At 45.0% G+C, this 19092-nt stretch overlaps 1 protein-coding gene and 1 long non-coding RNA gene across 5 annotated transcripts in view; one reads left to right on the forward strand and one right to left on the reverse strand.

The window, feature by feature from the left end:
• Window positions 1-430: 430 nt before the first annotated feature.
• On the reverse strand, window positions 431-4839 carry LOC134484128 (diphosphoinositol polyphosphate phosphohydrolase 3-alpha). Its single transcript, NM_001433461.1, has 2 exons — window positions 4185-4839; window positions 431-1542 (listed from the first exon to the last, which is right to left on the reverse strand). Coding segments are annotated over exons 1-2 (495 nt in total). The 5' UTR covers window positions 4679-4839; the 3' UTR covers window positions 431-1541.
• Window positions 4840-5093: 254 nt separating this feature from the next.
• LOC134484129 (uncharacterized) overlaps window positions 5094-19092 on the forward strand; it is a 143907-nt gene continuing 129908 nt past the window's right edge. For 2 of the 4 annotated variants that reach the window (XR_015646493.1, XR_015646492.1), the window contains exons 1-2: window positions 5094-5130; window positions 6484-6556. This is a non-coding gene — a long non-coding RNA (uncharacterized LOC134484129). Of the gene's footprint in view, window positions 5131-6483; window positions 6654-19092 lie in introns of all 4 variants that reach the window. The other 2 variants (XR_015646495.1, XR_015646494.1) reach the window with 1 other exon arrangement.

The following is a 19092-nucleotide window of genomic DNA, read 5'->3' on the forward strand; positions in this document are numbered from 1 at the left end:
AGAACCTGTTAAAACAATGTAATGTGGGTTTTTATAAAATTATCCCTTAGAGACACTGCCCTTGATTTCACATTGCTAGGATCTAGAATGCAAACGGCATCAGAAACTCTTCTCAGCATAGCAAAACCAACTACCATTTTCTAATAGTTGTAAGGAATGATTTAACTGTTCCTATTTCAGTAGGATAAAGTAAAAAAAAAAAGACAAAATAACAAAGAAACAAAAAAATAAATACTCCAAGTAGTGGTTTACACCAAGGCTGTAACTAGCCATTCTAGGGCACGTCACCTTTTATTTTTGTGAATTTGACATCTTCGTCCAGGAGTAGTATTCTGGAGCCAACATTTAAAAACCAAACTATATAAACTTCTTCCTCCTCACCCCCCTGCGCATTAATATTCTAGACTTAGAAGAACATCAACACTTCCAATCATTTTGATTAACTTTTTATTATGGAAAATGTCAAACATACAAAAGCAGAGATGAACATATATAATGAACATCATTTAATCACCGTTCAGCTTCGACAATCTTAAAGGCCAATCTTGTTTGAGGATGTCCAGTGTATTTAATATCAAGATGTATTTTGAAGCAAATCCCAGACATTATATCATTTCAACTGTATATATTTGAATACAGATAAGAATTCATAATTCCAATATAACAACAATATTATAATAATCAATGTGAAAATATTCAGCCAATGCTCAAAATATTCTAATTGTCTGATAAATTCACTCATCTTATAGTTTGATCAAATTAGGATCAAAATAAGATCCATATAGGTACTGATCACTCTCTGAAGCTTATCTCAACCCACAGGTTCAGCCCCCACCCTTTCCTTTCATCATTGTGACTTATATACTGAAGAAACTGGATTATCTGTCCTGTGTTTTCTTGAAGTCAGAAGATTCTATGAATCTCATCTGTTTGATATATTGTAAACTGTTTCTCTGTCTCCTGTATTTTCTATAGAGGAGAAATTATGTCAAGAGGCACAGTCAAATTTAGGTCAAAATTTTGGCAAATGCAGGAGGTACATAATGTCTGGGATAACACAGACATATGGACAAGAATTTTTGCTATCTCACAGCTGCCTTGAAATAGTTCTGTAACGCCTGATATACAAAAGCCACGTATATGCTAGAGATATTAGAAGAGGGATGTTTCACCATTCATTATCATTACAAAAGATTAAACAAATATTCAGTGACGCCTACCATATATCAAGTAATGTATGCTAGATATAAAAAGACTAAGAAAGCAAGTTCTTTGCATTCACGGTCAAATCTGATGGGAAATACAGACGAAAGCACAAAAAGGCCACAGGTGCCGAATAGAATTCTGTACAGATACAGTGGTAGTGCAACAACCTGAAGAGTAGCCATTGTTAATACCAGGAAAGAAGTGTCCAAAAGCATAGGCTGAGCTGTGTCCTTGGGGATGTCAAAGAGCTCACCTGTGCTTCACAATTCCATTCATCATTGGGGTCACATACTTGATTCTTTCAAAGTAAATCTGAACAACATTTATTCCATTCACCTAAAAAAAGATAATCTGATTAATAAAGGTTTTACTGGTTTCTCCATTCCTGTAGAGTCTAGACAACAAATATTTACTGAGGATTTAGTATAGTTCTTCAACCCTTTATACTGGAAAAGCCCACAGTGAATTATCCAGTGTAGTTCCACTGTAAGCAAAGGTGAGAGGCTAAAGAAATAAATTCCCCCAGGTATGTTATAAAGCTTAAAAGAGAAAATTCGGGAATTCGCTAGTAGTAGACATTTCTAACATGTGAATCAATGACAAATGTCTCCGAATTTTTGCCCCTCTTTTGAGGCTCTGGAGTTATGCAGCATTCAGGTTGGGTCCTAATCCTCAAGGAGTTCATGTTCTATTAGGAAAACAGGCAGTTAGGAACATAGCTATAATAGGTGATTCCACAAAAAGAAGTCTTGGGGTGGGGGAGCTTGGCTAGCTGTTAGTATTATATAGGTGCTAAGCAATTTCAGCTCCCTTCCTCAGTTAACAATTGTTGATGGAGAGACTGTTCTTTCTTATAAAGGAACTCCATCTAACAAGAAGAAAGCTCCAGATCCAAAGCTGTTAACCCATGTGTCTCAGAAGTGAGGCTGCCCATACTGCTATGTTACAAGCTGCCTGTTCTTGTTCTTACACACTTCAGGTTCCACCGATGCTTCTAAATAAAGCCTTACACCAATTCTTTCAAGTGAAACCAGATCAAGGCATTATCTTTAGCTGTGTTTCAAGCCCCTATTTCTTGCCAAAATGATCTGATTGACAAAACATACATCTTGTCCCTGCGATGTCAAACTTATTTCCACTTCAGTATAGCTTCTTCAAGCTTTTGAAAGGCTAAGCAAAGGCACTTGTCCAGTGGGCAGGTGGGGTGGGATCAGCCCTTTAAGACAATGTGCTGAAAGCAAATTCCTATTATCGTGTATAAAAGGCTTAATTATTTCGCATCAGTGGACTGGATTTGAAGGGGAAGGGGATAAATTGAAATTTTTCAGCTATACATCTTCACTGCACTCAACACATAAAATACATAGGTACCAAGTAACCACTCCAGGGAGAAAATCACACCTGTTGGTCAAAACTTTGGAGAATATAAAATAGAGACGTGATATCCGTTGTTTCTGAGTCAGCTCTGTTGTCTGCATTACTTGGAATTATTCTATTTAAATGCTTTCATTTTTACTTTTCTATTCTGACCCCTGAAAAGGATATTTAACTGTCTGTATAAAATTGAATTTAAAATGTCCGTTTAGCAGCTGCTGCTGGCCAGCAGCACCTCGTCCTGCGGTTTTTTTGGTATAAAAGGATTGGAAGGTTGAAAATTGCATAAACAATCTCTGTGGAATGAAAAAATAAATCTCAGCACACTGTACTGCTCAATCCAAATACTTTTAAATGAAACGACTTACTTTATAGGATGCTAATGAAATCGGCTCAAATCAACAGTCTCCTCACTTAGTCAAATAGAGTTCAAAAGTCAAAATAGGATACTGTGTGTTATGCTGTCTAGAATGCCACAGTGTAGTTGTTAAACTTCCAAAATATGTGTGGCATGTTTTAGATAAGAGGTATTTTTATGTATACAATATGTAAATAAAGAAGAATTGATTTCTCTAGACTAGGTGTAGACTCTTAAGACTGAGATTACTAACAGAATCTATTCAGTGACTAAAAATGAATAATTGGTGAAAATTATAGCCAGTGATTCGTTATTATTTAGGATATGAAATTTTATGCTTGGTTTATAAAAGCAATTGTTTGGGTAAGCACATCTGTACTCATTTCTATGACAATACCATTTGCGTTACCACAACAATTTTACTTTAAGGGTTTTATGTAACAGAGAACCAACGGGGAAAATTACGATATTAAATTCTGTTTAGCAAGTTATTTTATAAAGGTAACCTATAGAATAAAATGTTTAAGTTAGTGTCAGCATCCATGTATATTTATTACAGGTTTGTAGAGCATATTTAGAATGTTGGTGGAGAGACGCCCTCCAGTCATATTCACTGTGAAGGCTGTGAATGAGAAAATAAGGAAAAACATAAAAAGATACCCCCTCCCATTCCAGATCGCGCGCCCCTCACCAGCTGTTAGGACTCTAAAGGCCCATCCACTGAGAAAAAAAAACAGAAGCCTGGCAGCAAAAGCACACAAACACACTCACACACAAATGTTAAGGCTGTTTAAAGGAAAAAAAAAACCCATCTAAACAAAAACGTCACAGAGCAGACAGGCACACAAGCACACACAGACCCACACGTGTACACACGCATACACAAGCAAACACACACACACACACACACACACACACACACACACCCTCAAAGAAGAGCAGAGCAAGCAGTTAAGGCACCTTTCACAAAATCCCATGCAGCTGTGGCTGACCGCAAGATTTTTACAGTGTCACCAAGAAGCGATTGGAAAAGCATCTGAAAAACGTGCAAATTGTCTGCAAACAGCGCCTGGCAACAGAGACAGTTTGCAAGCGTGATTCAGAGGTCTGCCTGCCAAGGAAACAAAAGAAGCCTCTCTCCTGCCCGTGCGGGCAGGCGCACAGGGCAGGAGAGGTGCTCCCCTGGCAGGCAGGAGGCAAGTGCGGGGACGCGACAGGCAGGAGTCCGGGCGGCAGCGGTACATACTAGGGCTCGCTCTCTGGCGGGGACGGGGCGGCCGAGTTCCCATTAGTAGGGGAGCCGCCCAGCTTCAGTTTCTCCAGGTACTCGGCATGCACGGGCTTGTGGCACTGCAGGACCTTGATGGCATCTTCGATCTTGAACCACTCGCGCTTCCTGCCGATGCTGACCGAGTCTTCCCAATCCTCCAGCAGCTCGGTGACGGTGAGCACGAACACGTAGGTCCGGTGCTTGCGGTCCTGGTTCTGCTCGAAGACGCCCAGCAAGCGGCCCAACTTCCCCTTGACTCCCGCCTCCTCGTACACCTCGCGCACCGCCGCGCCGTCCGGCTCCTCCTCGGGCTCCATGCCTCCGCCCGGCACGATCCAGCGGTCCGGGTAGCGGCTGCTGCTGACCAGCAGCACCTCGTCCTCGCGCTCGCTGCGGAAGCACAGGCACGCGGCGCGCTTCTTGAAGCCCTCGGGGTCGTAGGTCCGCGTCTGGTTCGGCTTGCACTTCATCCTCAGCGCCGCCGCCGCTGCCGCCTCTGAGGTCGCTTGCAGCTGCCTAGCGAGCTGGCCGCCGCCTCGCAGCCGAGAAGCTCCCGCGGGCAGGGAGAGGGCCTGGCGAGGCTGGAGGAGAGCAGAGTGGAGCGGAGTGGAGCGGAGAGGAGCGGAGCCTGAGCTGAGCCCTGGGAGAGGAGGCGGGGGTGGACGCGGGGGCGGGGGCGAGCCGGCGCGTCAGTCAGTCCGCGGGGCGGGCAGCACGGGCCGGGCGCGCTGAGGGTCGCGAGCCCGCCGCCTGATTGGAGGCGCCGCTTCCGCCGCCCGGAGCGGGGAGCCCAGTGCCCGCGCCTCCGCACAGCCCCAGAGTGGACCGTGCGCGGTCCCCGCCCTCCTGATCGCCGCGATCGCGCGCGCGCTCGCCCGCTCCTCCGCCGCCGCTGTTGCCGCCGCGCCAGGGGTTGAGCGAGGTGAGCGGGTGCGCGCGCGCGACCCGGACCGCGTGCGCGGGCGCGGCGGAGGGCGAGGGGCGGAGGGGCGGAGGGGCGGAGGGGCGGAGGGGCGGAGGGGCGGAGGGGCGGAGGGGCGGAGGGGCGGAGGGGCAGAGGCGGGGGTCTCCCGACTCCCGCAAACCGTGATGCCGCCGGCCCACTGCGCAGGCGCCCAGCACAGCTGGGACTGGGAAGCTTCTAGCTGCCAGTGCGCTGGGAGGTGCACCCAATTGTGACTTTGCAGAGGGTCCTCACCACGTGTGTGTCTCAGCCAGACCTGGAAGCAGAGGGAGCCAGGCCTTCCCTGAGAAACGCCTAAGCAGAGGGGTCGAGGCCCGCACATCACACTCAGCTCCCATCATGAACTTCACTGCCTTATTTATAGGCAGAAGGCCTGGTGTCGCCAGAATGACCAATGAGAGTCTTGCCAGACTAATCTTTGCTGAGTCACATGCAGCTCGCCTTCTTCAACAGGTTCCCTTCTGCAGCATGTCGACCATGTTGGCTCAGCCCTTGCCTTAAACACTTTCACATTTTGCGCAGGTTCCCACTCAGGGAACCCTGGGACTCCTTGCTACAACCCTCCTTTCAATCCCTTTGCAAGCTGTTTCTGGGACAGAACCCTCTAAATCTTGGCTCCCATGTCAACAGTCTCCATCCTCACACCCTGTGTCCTTTCCTGGCCTCCACACTAGGCAGCTAGGGATTTAGGATTTAGGTGATTCTTGAAAATAAGTGTGTGTGTGTGTGTGTGTGTGTGTGTGTGTGTGTGTGTGTCTGTGTGTGTCTGTGTCTGTGTATGTGATTTTGTACCTCTGAACAGGTGATTCTTGAAAGTGTGTATGTGCCTGTTCCTCTGTGTGTGTGTGTGTGTGTGTGTGTGTGTGTGTGTGTGTGTGTGTGTACATGGACCTCTGAACAGGTATCGACCCAAGGTGAGCGAGATTATCTTCCTTCAGGGCTTCTGTTACTCCCACACCATTACGACTTTAGAGACACTTTGTCTAAGATGTGTCTGTACTAGACCAGAAAGCACCGGGAATTCATAGTCTGTTTCCTAGTGTCTCCCTAGAGCTGGGATTGCAGCCTGATTTTTTAGCCAGTGCTGGGGAACAGATCTCAGGTGATGATACTTGAGCCTCAAACACTTTAAGCACTGAGCGATGGCGCTGGCCCAGCGGTTTTCAGCTGGAGATCGCAAAGGTCCTCGTACTTTGCTCAGAGGACCGCTTGGTAGAGAAGCAGGATCCCAAAGTCTAAAGTAAACACAAATTTTTACCACACCATTTTCCTTTGTCTCAGGTTTCTCTCCTTTCTCCCTTTGACTTCTAGACCTGAAGGCCCAATAGTCTCTCCCATCACCTCTGAGGCAAGCCTGCGCTGACTCGAAACCACCTCGCCCTCGGTACAGTAATTTTGGCCTATTTTACAGAGATGCAGTCTGCTGTGGTTTAGCTTGGTAATATTCATAGCTGTCTTCTGTGGGAAAAGAGTTTGCTTTGGTAAGGATTACTGACTTCGTGGAAAGATAATTTCCATTTTCATGTATTCCTGTGCCGTCTAGTCTCCTATTCGATTTTATTTTGTTTTGTTAAACTGTTTTATTTGATTTTATTCCAAATGTTGCCCCCTTACCAGTCCCTCCTCCAGAAGTTCTTTACCCTTTCTCCCTCCCTTGGCTTCTGAGACAGGGCTCACCCATCCATCCACCTTTCCCCCCACCCCACTGCTGCAAACCCCCTTCCCTGGGGCATCAAGTCTTTACAGGATTAGGAACAGCCGCTCCCACCTAGGCCAGATAAAGTAGTCCTCTGCTATATATATGCTGGAGCCATGGACCAGACCCTGTATGTTCCGGTTGGTGGCTTAGTCTCTGACGGTTCCCAGGGTTTCAGGTTAGTTGACACTTTTGGCCTTCCTATGGGGTTACCATGTGCTTCAGCTCCTTCAATCCTTCCCCTAACTCTTCCATAGGTGTGAGCACCTCAGTTCAAAGGGTGGCTGTAAGTATCTGCATCGGTCTCAGTCAGCTCCTGCTAGAGGCAGTCAGGATAGCCGTGCCAGGCTCCTGTCTCCAACCACTACCCAGCATCAGTAATGGTTTGAGAGTTTGGTTCCCACCCATGGGACGAATCCCAAGTTGAACCTGTGACTGGACAGCCTCCCCTTCACTGTCGGCTCCCTTTTGTGCCTGCATTTCTTTACACAGGAACAGTTCTGAGTCAACCATTTTGAAGGTGGGTTGATAACCCCGTCCCTCCCTTATGTTTCTGTGAATACACTGGAAGGGCTTTCTTCACCATTTCTGCTAAGGTCATCCCCATTGATCCCTGGAGCCTCTTACAGCCTAGATCTTGGAACTAGAGGTCCCCTGACCTCTCACCCACTGCGGCTGCACATTCCCACTCATTCTCCTGGCCCTTTTGGCTTCTGTCCTGTTTCCCCCCCTACCTGATCCTGACCCCCTCTCCCCCTCCCACTCCCTTCTCCAACCTAAGTCCCTCCACCTAGTGTTAATTTGTTCCTCCTTCTAAATGGATTTAAAGCATCCTCACTTGGGCCTTCTGTGTTGTTAAACTTCGTATGGACACTGGGCTGTGTCATGGGTATTTATACATTTTGGCTAATGTCTACTTATCAGTGAGTACGTACTGACCTTGTCCTTTTGGGTCTGGGTTACCTAACTGAAGATGATATTTTCTTGTTCTATCCATCTGCCTGCCAAATTCATGATATTCTTGTTTTTAATAGCTGACTAGTATTCCATTGTATCCACTCTTTGGTTGAGGGACTTCTTGGTTGTTTCCAGCTTCTGGCTATTACATGTAAGGCTGCTATTAACATAGTGGAGCATGTGTCCGTGTGTTATGGTGGGGCATCTTCTGCGTATATGGTCAGGGGCATTAGAGCTGGGTCCTCAGATAGAGCAATGTCCTGAGGAACAGTCAGACTGATTTCCAGAGAGGTTGTACCAGTCTGCAATCCCATCAGCAAAGGAGGAGTGTTCCTCTTTCTCCACATGCTTGCCACCCTGTGCTGTTACACGAGGTTTTGATCTTAGCCTTTCACTGTAAGTGGAAATCTCAGGGTTGTTTTTGACTTTCATTTCCCTGATGACTGTGGAATTCCACATTTCTTAAAGTTCTCCTTAGCCATCTGAGATTCCTGTGATGTGGATTCTCTGTTTTGCTCTTTACCCCATTTTTGAATGGGTTATTTGCTTTTTTGGAGCCTAATTTCTTGTGTTCTTTATATTTATTGGGGATTACCCCTCTATCACATGTAGGGTTGGTAAAGACCTTTTTCCCATCTGTAGGTTGTCGTTTTGTCCTGTGAAGAGTGTCCTTTCCCTTACAGCAGCTTTTCAGTTTCCTGAGGTCCCATTTGTGTATTGTTGCTCTTAGAGACTGAGTCAGTGATGTTCTCTTTAGAAAGTTTTCTCCTGGGCCAATGCGTTCTAGATTTTCCCCACGTTCTCTTCTATGAGACTCCATATATCGGCTTTCATGATGAGGTCTTTAATCTACTTAGACCTGAGCTTTGGACAAGGCATGGAGAAATTTGCATTCTTCTACAAGCCAATTGTGGCTTTTACTGTGGTACAGTACGATTGGCCGAAGGAGACAGAGGCAGGAAGATCAGGAGTTCCAGGCCAGCTTGAGCTACACATCTATTCTTTCTCTCTCTTTTTTAAAATTATTATTCTTTAATTTTTTTACATCCCAGTTGTTATCCCCCTCCCTATCCACCCTCTGACAGTTCCTTATACCACTCCTCCTCCCTGTCTCCAAGAGGATGTCCCCATCCCACCCCTACCACAGGAGTCCTCCCCCAGGGCCTCAAATCCCTTGAGTGTTAGATGCTTCTTCTCTCCCTGAGGCCAGACCAGGCAGTCTTGTGCTGTGTATGTGTTTGGGTCCTTAGTGTATGCTGCCTGGTTGGTGGGTAAGTGTCTGAGAGATCTTTGGGGCTCAGTTGTTTGAAACTGCTGGCCTCCTGTGGGTTCACCTATTTCCTATGCTTCTTTCAGCTTTCCCCTAATTCCACAACAGGGGTCCCCGGCTTCTGTCCATTCGTTGGGTGCAAATATCTGCATCTGACACTTTCAGCTACTCGTGGGCCTCTCAGAGGGCAGCCATGCTTGGATCCTCCTGTATGTAAGCACACCATAGCCTCAGTAACAGTGTCAGGCCTTGGGGCCTCCCCATGAGCTGGATCCCACTTTGGGCCAGTCACTGGACCTCCTTTCCCTCAGGCTCTTCTCCATTTTTGACCCTGCAGTTCTTTCAGACAGGGACAATTTTGGGTCAGAGGTTTGTTTGACTGTGGGATATCAACCCCATCCCTCACTTGAAGCCCTGTCTCTGTACTGGAGGGAGACCCTACAAGTTCCCTCACCCCACTGTTGGACATTTTATTGAAGTTCCGGCCCCTTGAATCCTGAGAGACCTTCACATCTTAGGTGTCTGGTACATTCTAGAGGGTCCTCCCACCTCCTACCTCCTAGGGTGGCCCGTTTTCATTCATGCTGATGGTCCTCAGGGATTCTCTCCTACCCCTCAATACCTGGTCATGTTCCCACTTTCCCCTCCATGTTCCCTTTTCAAAAGCCACTGAGTACCTAGAAGGTTCCCAGCAATAGCACTTGCCCTCTCGGTGCACAATTTGGGCCAAAGATGAAGTGTGAGATGAAGTGAGGTGACACGTTATCCCAACGATGTCTGGTTTGTCAACAGCCTAGAACAGGGTTTTCATTAATAGATGGTCTTCTTCCTCGGGGAAGCTCATAGCACTGCCCTGACGTGTCCTCATTTGTGCAATCAGGCAGCTCCATCAGGAAGCCCAGTTCTCTCAAGGACACCCAGGCACCTTGGGCTCACTCCCACTGAGTTTTTATCTCATCCCTTGGATTTGAGAGTTCCCTTTGTCTTCCCAAAGGATCACTGTGTTCTTTCTTCCTGAGTCTGTGAATTGCCTAAATTGAGATAGCTTAACACTGGGGAAGCTCTGTGTGTGTGTGTGTGTGTGTGTGTGTGTGTGTGAGAGAGAGAGAGAGAGAGAGAGAGAGAGAGAGAGAGAGAGAGAAAGAGAGACAGAGACAGAGACAGAGAGAGAGAGACAGAGAGTGAGACAGAGACACAAAGAAAGACAGAGGCACAGAGACAGAGACACAGAGATAGAGACACAGAGAGACACCGAGAGAAAGACAGAGACAGAGACAGAGAGACAGACAACACAGAGAGAGAGACAGAGAGACATAGAGAGAGAGACACAGAGACACAGAGACAGATACACAGAGAGACAGAGACACAGAGAGACACCCAGAGAAAGAGAGAGACAGAGAAAGAGACAGAGAGAGACAGAAAAACACACACAGAGATAGAGAGATAGGGAAAGAGAGAGAGAGAGAGAGAGAGAGAGAGAGAGAGAGAGGCTTTTCCCCAGGGAAGATAGGATTGTGTACTTTTCCCCTCACCATCCTTATTCCCCTTTGCCCTTTCCCTCAGGGAAGGCAGTAAATTTATAGTGGATCTCCGGTAGGGAATTCAGGAAATGTTGCCTCAGGGATGCAGACTGGAAGACAAAAGTCTGCAGCCTTCCTGATGTGGATTCCCATTGAATTACCGTCTATATTCAGAGACTCTTCTATGTCTTTGTGAAGGATGTGATATCTTGCAGACTGGAAATGCTTTCTAGTATTAAACAAACTGAGTGAAAAGCCACATTTTACTAAGCAGAGCAGAGAGCTGAGACAAATCTTTAGAGACAGTACTTATCATGAATGCACTGCATCTATCTTCTTGTGTACAATCTTTTCAAAAGCCCTTTGAAGCTGAGAGCATCCTTTGCCTATGGGCAGGGCTAACATTAGGATTCACAGCTAGGCAGCGTTTCAGCATCTAGCAGTTGTGAGATAGGCACATGACATCAAATCCTAGGGTTCATAGAATGGACTTCCCAGCTCAGGGAGTCTTCAGCTTCTCCAGCTCCTGCCTCAGTGCTGTTCATTGTTCTGGCTGCTTAGCTGCCTCAGCCCATTCAGGGATTCCAGTCCTTGGCCTCTGAGAATCTCCTTGTGTGAAACACTCTCTCCAGCCCCATTGTCCAAAGGACACCAATGTCCTCTCTGGATTCCCTGTGTGTTACAGCAAGAGCACGAGCCCCAGTACTGATAAAACCAAATGGAATACTTGCTCTATACATGTCACTTTTGAGCAAGAAGTTATTCAGCATAGTTAGTGTAGCAAATTGTATATTTTCTATGTGGAATATATGTCTGTATTGAGCCTTAATCTATTAGAAAGATGATATTTTACTCTGTAAAGTAAATATGCATCTCTGTAGGTAGACAGAAAGGATGTATTCTTACTTTGCTGAGAGTAATTACACGACTCACAAATTCTCACTTTGGTCCTAAGGCTACTCTACTGTGCGATGTGTCTTAGCTGAAGGTCAGGTCCAGTCTCCAATAGAAGTCTCTGGTTTTAGGGTCAATAAACTCAGGGACACTCTTCAGCCATTGGGCCGATCAGGGTACAACTCTGCAGATGTGCAGAGCTGAGCACTGTTCTTGGTCTTTGCTTGTATAGTGTCCACTGAATATCCTGGGGCTCTACGACTGTGTCTGGTGATCTTTAGCAAGCAATGTCTCTGGGTTCTGGTTATCAGGTGCAGCCTTGGGTGTAGCAGAATTCCTGACTAAGCTATTTTTCCATGTCAAATGCATTTTTACTGTACTCATTAAAATATCTTACTTGCATTTGAGAAGCACAGGTCCTGGTTTCAAGGTTGGTTTCTGTGTACCACATAAAGTCAGGAGACCTTCTCTTCCCCAAAGCCCACACAAACTACATCAGGATACAGTTTATTTGTGCATGACTCTGCCACCTGAAGGCACACACACGATGAGCCTACCAGCACCCTCAGAGGTCAGCAGGCTCGTGATGGCCGGCAGGTGATCCACAAGGGTGAAAGTTCATTTGATGAACAGGAGGCTAAGACAGATAACGCCTGAGGTTAAAACAGATGGGGGAAATGGTATCTCTGTCAGTTCCTCACAAAGTTTCCTATAGCAGCAACAATAGCCTGTTCAGCAGAGCTCTGCCCTGCATTCCAAAGGCCTGGCTGTGAGCTTTGTCCCAGCGTTGTCTTCTGTGAATTTCAGTCTCGGTGGAGAAACAACACTCAAGTGGCCTCTTCTCTGCGTTTTGGGTTATTTAAAACTTTGCAAAAGACATAACAAGTTTTATTCTCATTTTTCCAAACCACCATACCTACTAGGAAGAGAGACCTTAAAGGTTCCTATATTTCAACTAACAGGATTTACTGATCGGCCCACATCCCAGAAGGGCACACTGATTTCAGCAATTCAAGAGCTATACTACCTTTACGGGTCCCTAAATTTGTAGGAAGCTATCTTCCTTTCAGTTCCTCATATTAATTTCATTAACTTTTTTTATTATGTCCTGGGTGGGAACGTATAGCTTAAGTGTGGAAGTCAGAAGTAAGTTTTGGATGGATCCGAGAGATCAAACTCAGGGCATCAGGCTTGGGGGACTGATGAGTCAAAGAAGCCACCTCACCAGCCTGTCTTCCGTTTCACTGTGGTATCAGAAACTCCACGGATCATTATTGGAGGTCTGTCAGTGGGTCAAAGGCTTTTCACATTTCAGTGGCAACTTTCATAGCATCCCTGTGACCTCCATTCCCTGTTTGTAGATCATTAATGAAAGCTAGAGAGATTACAGAGAGCACATCCTCCTAACCACAGAGAAGGCCCAGGGCTGGGCTAAGGCAAGGGATCTCACAATCCACGACATTCACTTTTCATCAAGTCTGCAGAAGCCTTTCTTCTTTCTTGAGCTTATGGAACATGTGATGGGTGTGTGTGCGCACGGAGTAAAAGAAACAAAGTGAAGGGAAAGCCGGGTTCATGGATGTGCACAAAGCACCTTGGCTATGCCAAGAGGGCTAAGGAAGAGAAAACAAAGACAAGCAAGGAGGAGCAGGTGGAGGAGCAGTGTGTCTCTGTGATTGTGAACCAGCATGCCCTCAGCAGACACTGCTATTATTGCGGTAGTCACTGCTTGACTCCATACTGCTAGACACTGTTGTAGCTGTTATTGTAATGTATTTCAGAATTTTATACATGAGTTCTGCGTGGACATCATATGCATCATTTCCTGCTGCACTGACGCCTTCCCATCCTATACAGCCCCCTCTGAAATGCATGCCTTCCTCCTGTCCTCCTTCTATTATGGTTATGGTCTGCTCTATATACGGACATGTGCACATGCATACATACGTACAGGGATCCATACCTGTCTGGTGTACATACAGATTGATGAGCTGTTTGGCATTGCTTATAGGGGACTGTGTTGAGAGTAGAACACCAAGGGGTGTTATGTCACCTACCAGTGACCCTCAGATGTGCACAAGGCTTGTCTCAGCAGCAACCATGATGCTGCTGTAGTTCTTCCTGGAGCTCCTCATCTGGGGGTGGCACCTTCTGAGATTCCCCCAGCCATGTTGGCAGGACAGCTGACATTGTGCTGGCCCCTTTTCAGGTAACCTTGTTGTTGAGGTTCTATTGGGGCAGCTCCCTGTCATATGCAGAGGGCAGTGCCTCCCAGCAGACATACGAGTCCTCTGTCTCTTAAGCTTTTCCCTGCCATCCCTCTGCATTTGCCCTGAGTCCTCAGGGTGAGGGTTGCATTCTACATGGATTAAGTATGGTTGTGGACACCACACTCCTCTGTTTTCTACTTCTGGAAAGTCGTGGACTTCTGAATGGTCTCCCTCTGGTTAAAAAAAAAGTTCTTTGATGAAGAGGAAAAGTGATACCTTTAGTGACAGAGTTTGAAGGATGAGTGTTTTTCCCTTTCTTGGATATTTTTATTTACATTTCAAATGTTATCACCTTTCCAGTTTTCCCCTCCAGAAACCTGCTATCCCATCCCCCCTCCCCTTGTTCTAAGAGGATGCTCCCCCACCCGCCCACCCACTCCCTCCTACCTCCCACCCTGACATTCCCCTACACTGGGTCATTGAACTGAGGACAGTGTCCCCAGTGGCCATGTAAATGAAAGGACTGAAGGAGCTGAAGGGCTTTGCCACCCCATAAGAACAACGATTTCAAACAACCAGAGCTCCCAGGGACTAAACCACCATCCAAAGAGTACCCATGAACAGACCCATGGCTCCAACTGCATATGTAGCAGAGGATAGCCTTGTAGGGGACCAATGGGAAGAGAAGTCCTTGGTCTTGCCAAGGGATAGCATTTCTAGTGCAATTAGAAAAGATTCCATTTCTACTCTTAGTTTCCATGACAACCAACCAAAGATATTGGGGACAAAACAGGCTTGGATTCTCTCCTTTTGAGCTTGTACAAATGATGCTATTGATCACACCAAGAATACTGATTACCCCTTTTGCGATATGGAGCCATATTGGCTACTGTTATGATCCATAAGTGTTACAGCCACATAGGAGTATTGATTGATTGAGTGCCATGGAAGCTTGAGGAGCTCCATTGAGTTCTGTGACATCTAGTCCTTGAAGAGGAGGCTTCCTGGTTAAAATCATTTCAATGTCTGAAATGTGTAGAGGCTTCAACAACTGTGTTTTAGTTTCAAGACCTGTGGACAAACATAGACAGTGTCAACAACTCTATTTGGGTTCTTTCACACCCTAATCAGCAACTAGAAGGGAGGTTTGCCATGCCTGACACTGGGGTTTCTAATAGTCTGTTGTTCTTGGTAGGAGCATTTTCACTCCAAATGGGACTATTTTCTTAAAATTTATATTCATATGAGTATGTACATACATTTGCTCATACATCTTTTTTTTTTAACTTTGGATAGACGGGGAATTTTTTTTTACTAACTTGAGTATTTCTTATATACATTTCGAGTGTTATTCCCTTTCCCGGTTTCCGGGCAAACATCCCCCTCCCCCCCTCCCCTTCTTTATGGGTGTTCCCCTCCCAACCCTCCCCCCATTGCCGCCCTCCCCCCCACAGCCTAGTTCACTGGGGGTTCAGTCTTAGCAGGACCCAGGGCTTCCCCTTCCACTGGTGCTCTTACTAGGATATTCATTGCTACCTATGAGGTCACAGTCCAGGGTCAGTCCATGTATAGTCTTTAGGTAGTGTCTTAGTCCCTGGAAGCTCTGGTTGCTTGGCATTCTTGTACATATGGGGTCTCGAGCCCCTTCAAGCTCTTCCAGTTCTTTCTCTGATTCCTTCAACGGGGGTCCTATTCTCAGTTCAGTGGTTTGCTGCTGGCATTCGCCTCTGTATTTGCTGTATTCTGGCTGTGTCTCTCAGGAGCGATCTACATCCGGCTCCTGTCAGTCTGCACTTCTTTGCTTCATCCAGCTTGTCTAATTGGGTGGCTGTATATGTATGGGCCACATGTGGGGCAGGCTCTGAATGGGTGTCCCTTCAGTCTCTGTTTTAATCTTTGCCTCTCCCTTCCCTGCCAAGGGTATTCTTTTTCCTCATTTAAAGAAGGAGTGAAGCATTCACATTTTGATCATCCATCTTGAGTTTCGTCTCTTCTAGGGATCTAGGGTAATTCAAGCATTTGGGCTAATAGCCACTTATCAATGAGTGCATAGCATGTATGTCTTTCTGTGATTGGGTTACCTCACTCAGGATGATATTTTCCAGTTCCAACCATTTGCCTACGAATTTCATAAACTCGTTGTTTTTGATAGCTGAGTAATATTCCATTGTGTAGATGTACCACATTTTCTGTATCCATTCCTCTGTTGAAGGGCATCTGGCTTCTTTCCAGTTTCTGGCTATTATAAATAAGGCTGTGATGAACATAGTGGAGCACGTGTCTCTTTTATATGTTGAGGCATCTTTTGGGTATATGCCCAAAGAGAGGTAGAGCTGGATCCTCAGGCAGTTCAATGTCCAATTTTCTGAGGAACCTACAGACTGATTTCCAGAATGGTTTTACCAGTATGCAATCCCACCAACAATGGAGGAGTGTTCCTCTTTCTCCACATCCTCGCCAGCATCTGCTGTCACCTGAGTTTTTGATCTTAGCCATTCTCACTGGTGTGAGGTGAAATCTCAGGGTTGTTTTGATTTGCATTTCCCTTATGACTAAAGATGTTGAACATTTCTTTAGGTGTTTCTCAGCCATTCGGCATTCCTCAGCTGTGAATTCTTTGTTTAGCTCTGAACCCCATTTTTTAATAGGGTTATTTGTTTCCCTGCGGTCTAACTTCTTGAGTTCTTTGTATATTTTGGATATAAGGCCTCTATCTGTTGTAGGATTGGTAAAGATCTTTTCCCAATCTGTTGGTTGCCGTTTTGCCCTAACCACAGTTTCCTTTGCCTTACAGAAGCTTTGCAGTTTTATGAGATCCCATTTGTCGATTCTTGATCTTAGAGCGTAAGCCATTGGTGTTTTGTTCAGGAAATTTTTTCCAGTGCCCATGTGTTCCAGATGCTTCCCTAGTTTTTCTTCTATTAGTTTGAGTGTGTCTGGTTTGATGTGGAGGTCCTTGATCCACTTGGACTTAAGCTTTGTACAGGGTGATAAGCATGGATCGATCTGCATTCTTCTACATGTTGCCCTCCAGTTGAACCAGCACCATTTGCTGAAAATGCTATCCTTTTTCCATTGGATGGTTTTGGCTCCTTTGTCAAAAATCAAGTGACCATAGGTGTGTGGGTTCATTTCTGGGTCTTCAATTCTATTCCGTTGGTCTATCTGTCTGTCTCTGTACCAATACCATGCAGTTTTTATCACTATTGCTCTGGAATACTGCTTGAGTTCAGGGATAGTGATTCCCCCTGAAGTCCTTTTATTGTTGAGGATAGCTTTAGCTATCCTGGATTTTTTGTTATTCCGGGTTTTTTGTTATTCCAGATGAATTTGCAAATTGTTCTGTCTAACTCTTTGAAGAATTGGATTGGTATTTTGATGGGGATTGCATTGAATCTGTAGATTGCTTTTGGTAAAATGGCAATTTTTACTATATTAATCCTGCCAATCCATGAGCATGGGAGATCTTTCCATCTTCTGAGGTCTTCTTCAATTTCCTTCCTCAGTGTCTTGAAGTCCTTATTGTACAGATCTTTTACTTGCTTGGTTAAAGTCACACCGAGGTACTTTATATTATTTGGGTCTATTATGAAGGGTGTCGTTTCCCTAATTTCTTTCTCGGCTTGTTTCTCTTTTGTATAGAGGAAGGCAACTGATTTATTTGAGTTAATTTTATACCCAGCCACTTTGCTGAAGTTGTTTATCAGCTTTAGTAGTTCTTTGGTGGAACTTTTGGGGTCACTTAAATATACTATCATATCATCTGCAAATAGTGATATTTTGACCTCTTCTTTTCTGGTCTGTATCCCCTTGATCTCCTTTTGTTCTCTGATTGCTCTGGCTAGAACTTCAAGAACTATATTGAATAAGTAGGGAGAGAGTGGGAAGCCTTGTCTAGTCCCTGATTTTAGTGGGATTGCTTCAAGTTTCTCTCCATTTAATTTAATGTTAGCAACTGGTTTGCTGTATATGGCTTTTACTGTTTAGGTATGGGCATTGAATTCCTATTCTTTCCAGGACTTTTATCATGAAGGGGTGTTGAATTTTGTCAAATGCTTTCTCAGCATCTAATGAAATGATCATGTGGTTTTGTCCTTTCAGTTTGTTTATATAATGGATCACATTGATGGTTTTCCGTATATTAAACCATCCCTGTATGCCTGGGATGAAGCCTACTTGATCATGGTGGATGATTGTTTTGATGTGCTCTTGAATTCGTTTTCCCAGAATTTTATTGAGTATTTTTGCGTCAATATTCATAAGGGAAATTGGTCTGAAGTTCTCTTTCTTTGTTGTGTCTTTGTGTGGTTTAGGTATAAGAGTAATTGTGGCTTCGTAGAAGGTATTTGGTAGTGATCCATCTGTTTCAATTTTGTGGAATAGTTTGGGTAGTATTGGTATGAGGTCTTCTAGGAAGGTGTGATAGAATTCGGCACTAAACCCATCTGGACCTGGGTTCTTTTTGGTTTTGAGACCTTTAATGACTGCTTCTATTTCCTTAGGAGTTATGGGGTTGTTTAACTGGTTTATCTGTTCCTGATTTAACTTCGGTACCTTGTATCTGTCTAGGAAAATGTCCATTTCCTGCAGATTTTCAAGTTTTGTTGAATATAGGTTTTTATAGTAAGATCTGATGATTTTTTGAATTTCCTCTGAATCTGTAGTTATGTCTCCCTTTTCATTTCTGATTTTGTTAATTTGGACGCACTCTCTGTGTCCTCTCGTTAGTCTGGCTAAGGGTTTATCTATCTTGTTGATTTTCTCAAAGAACCAACTTTTGGTTCTGTTGATTCTTTCCATGGTCCTTTTTGTTTCTACTTGGTTGATTTCAGCTCTGAGTTTGATTATTTCCTGCCTTCTACTCCTCCTGGGTGTATTTGCTTCTTTTTGTTCTAGAGCTTTTAGGTGTGCTGTCAAGCTGCTGACATATGCTCTTTCCTGTTTCTTTCTGCAGGCACTCAGCTCTATGAGTTTTCCTCTTAGCACAGCATTCATTGTGTCCCATAAGTTTGGGTATGTTGTACCTTCATTTTCATGAAATTCTAAAAAGTTTTTAATTTCTTTCTTTATTTCTTCCTTGACCAGGTTATCATTGAGTAGAGCATTGTTCAATTTCCACATATATGTGGGCATTCTTCCCTTATTGTTATTGAAGACCAGTTTTAGGCCGTGGTGGTCCGATAGCATGCATGGGATTATTTCTATCTTTCTGTACCTGTTGAGGCCCGTTTTTTGACCAATTATATGGTCAATTTTGGAGAAAGTGCCATGAGGAGCTGAGAAGAAGGTATATTCTTTTGCTTTAGGATAGAATGTTCTATAAATATCTGTTAAGTCCATTTGGCTCATGACTTCTCTTAGTCTGTCTACATC

This window comes from Rattus norvegicus, chromosome X, assembly GCF_021556685.1.
Source record: "Rattus norvegicus strain SHRSP/BbbUtx chromosome X, alternate assembly SHRSP_T2T, whole genome shotgun sequence".
In the NCBI taxonomy this organism is placed as follows: Eukaryota; Metazoa; Chordata; class Mammalia; order Rodentia; family Muridae; genus Rattus; species Rattus norvegicus.

Excerpts from the sequence above, each read along its gene's own strand:
- LOC134484128 (NM_001433461.1), bottom strand. The coding sequence starts at position 4,678 with ATGAAGTGCAAGCCGAACCAGACGCGGACCTACGACCCCGAGGGCTTC.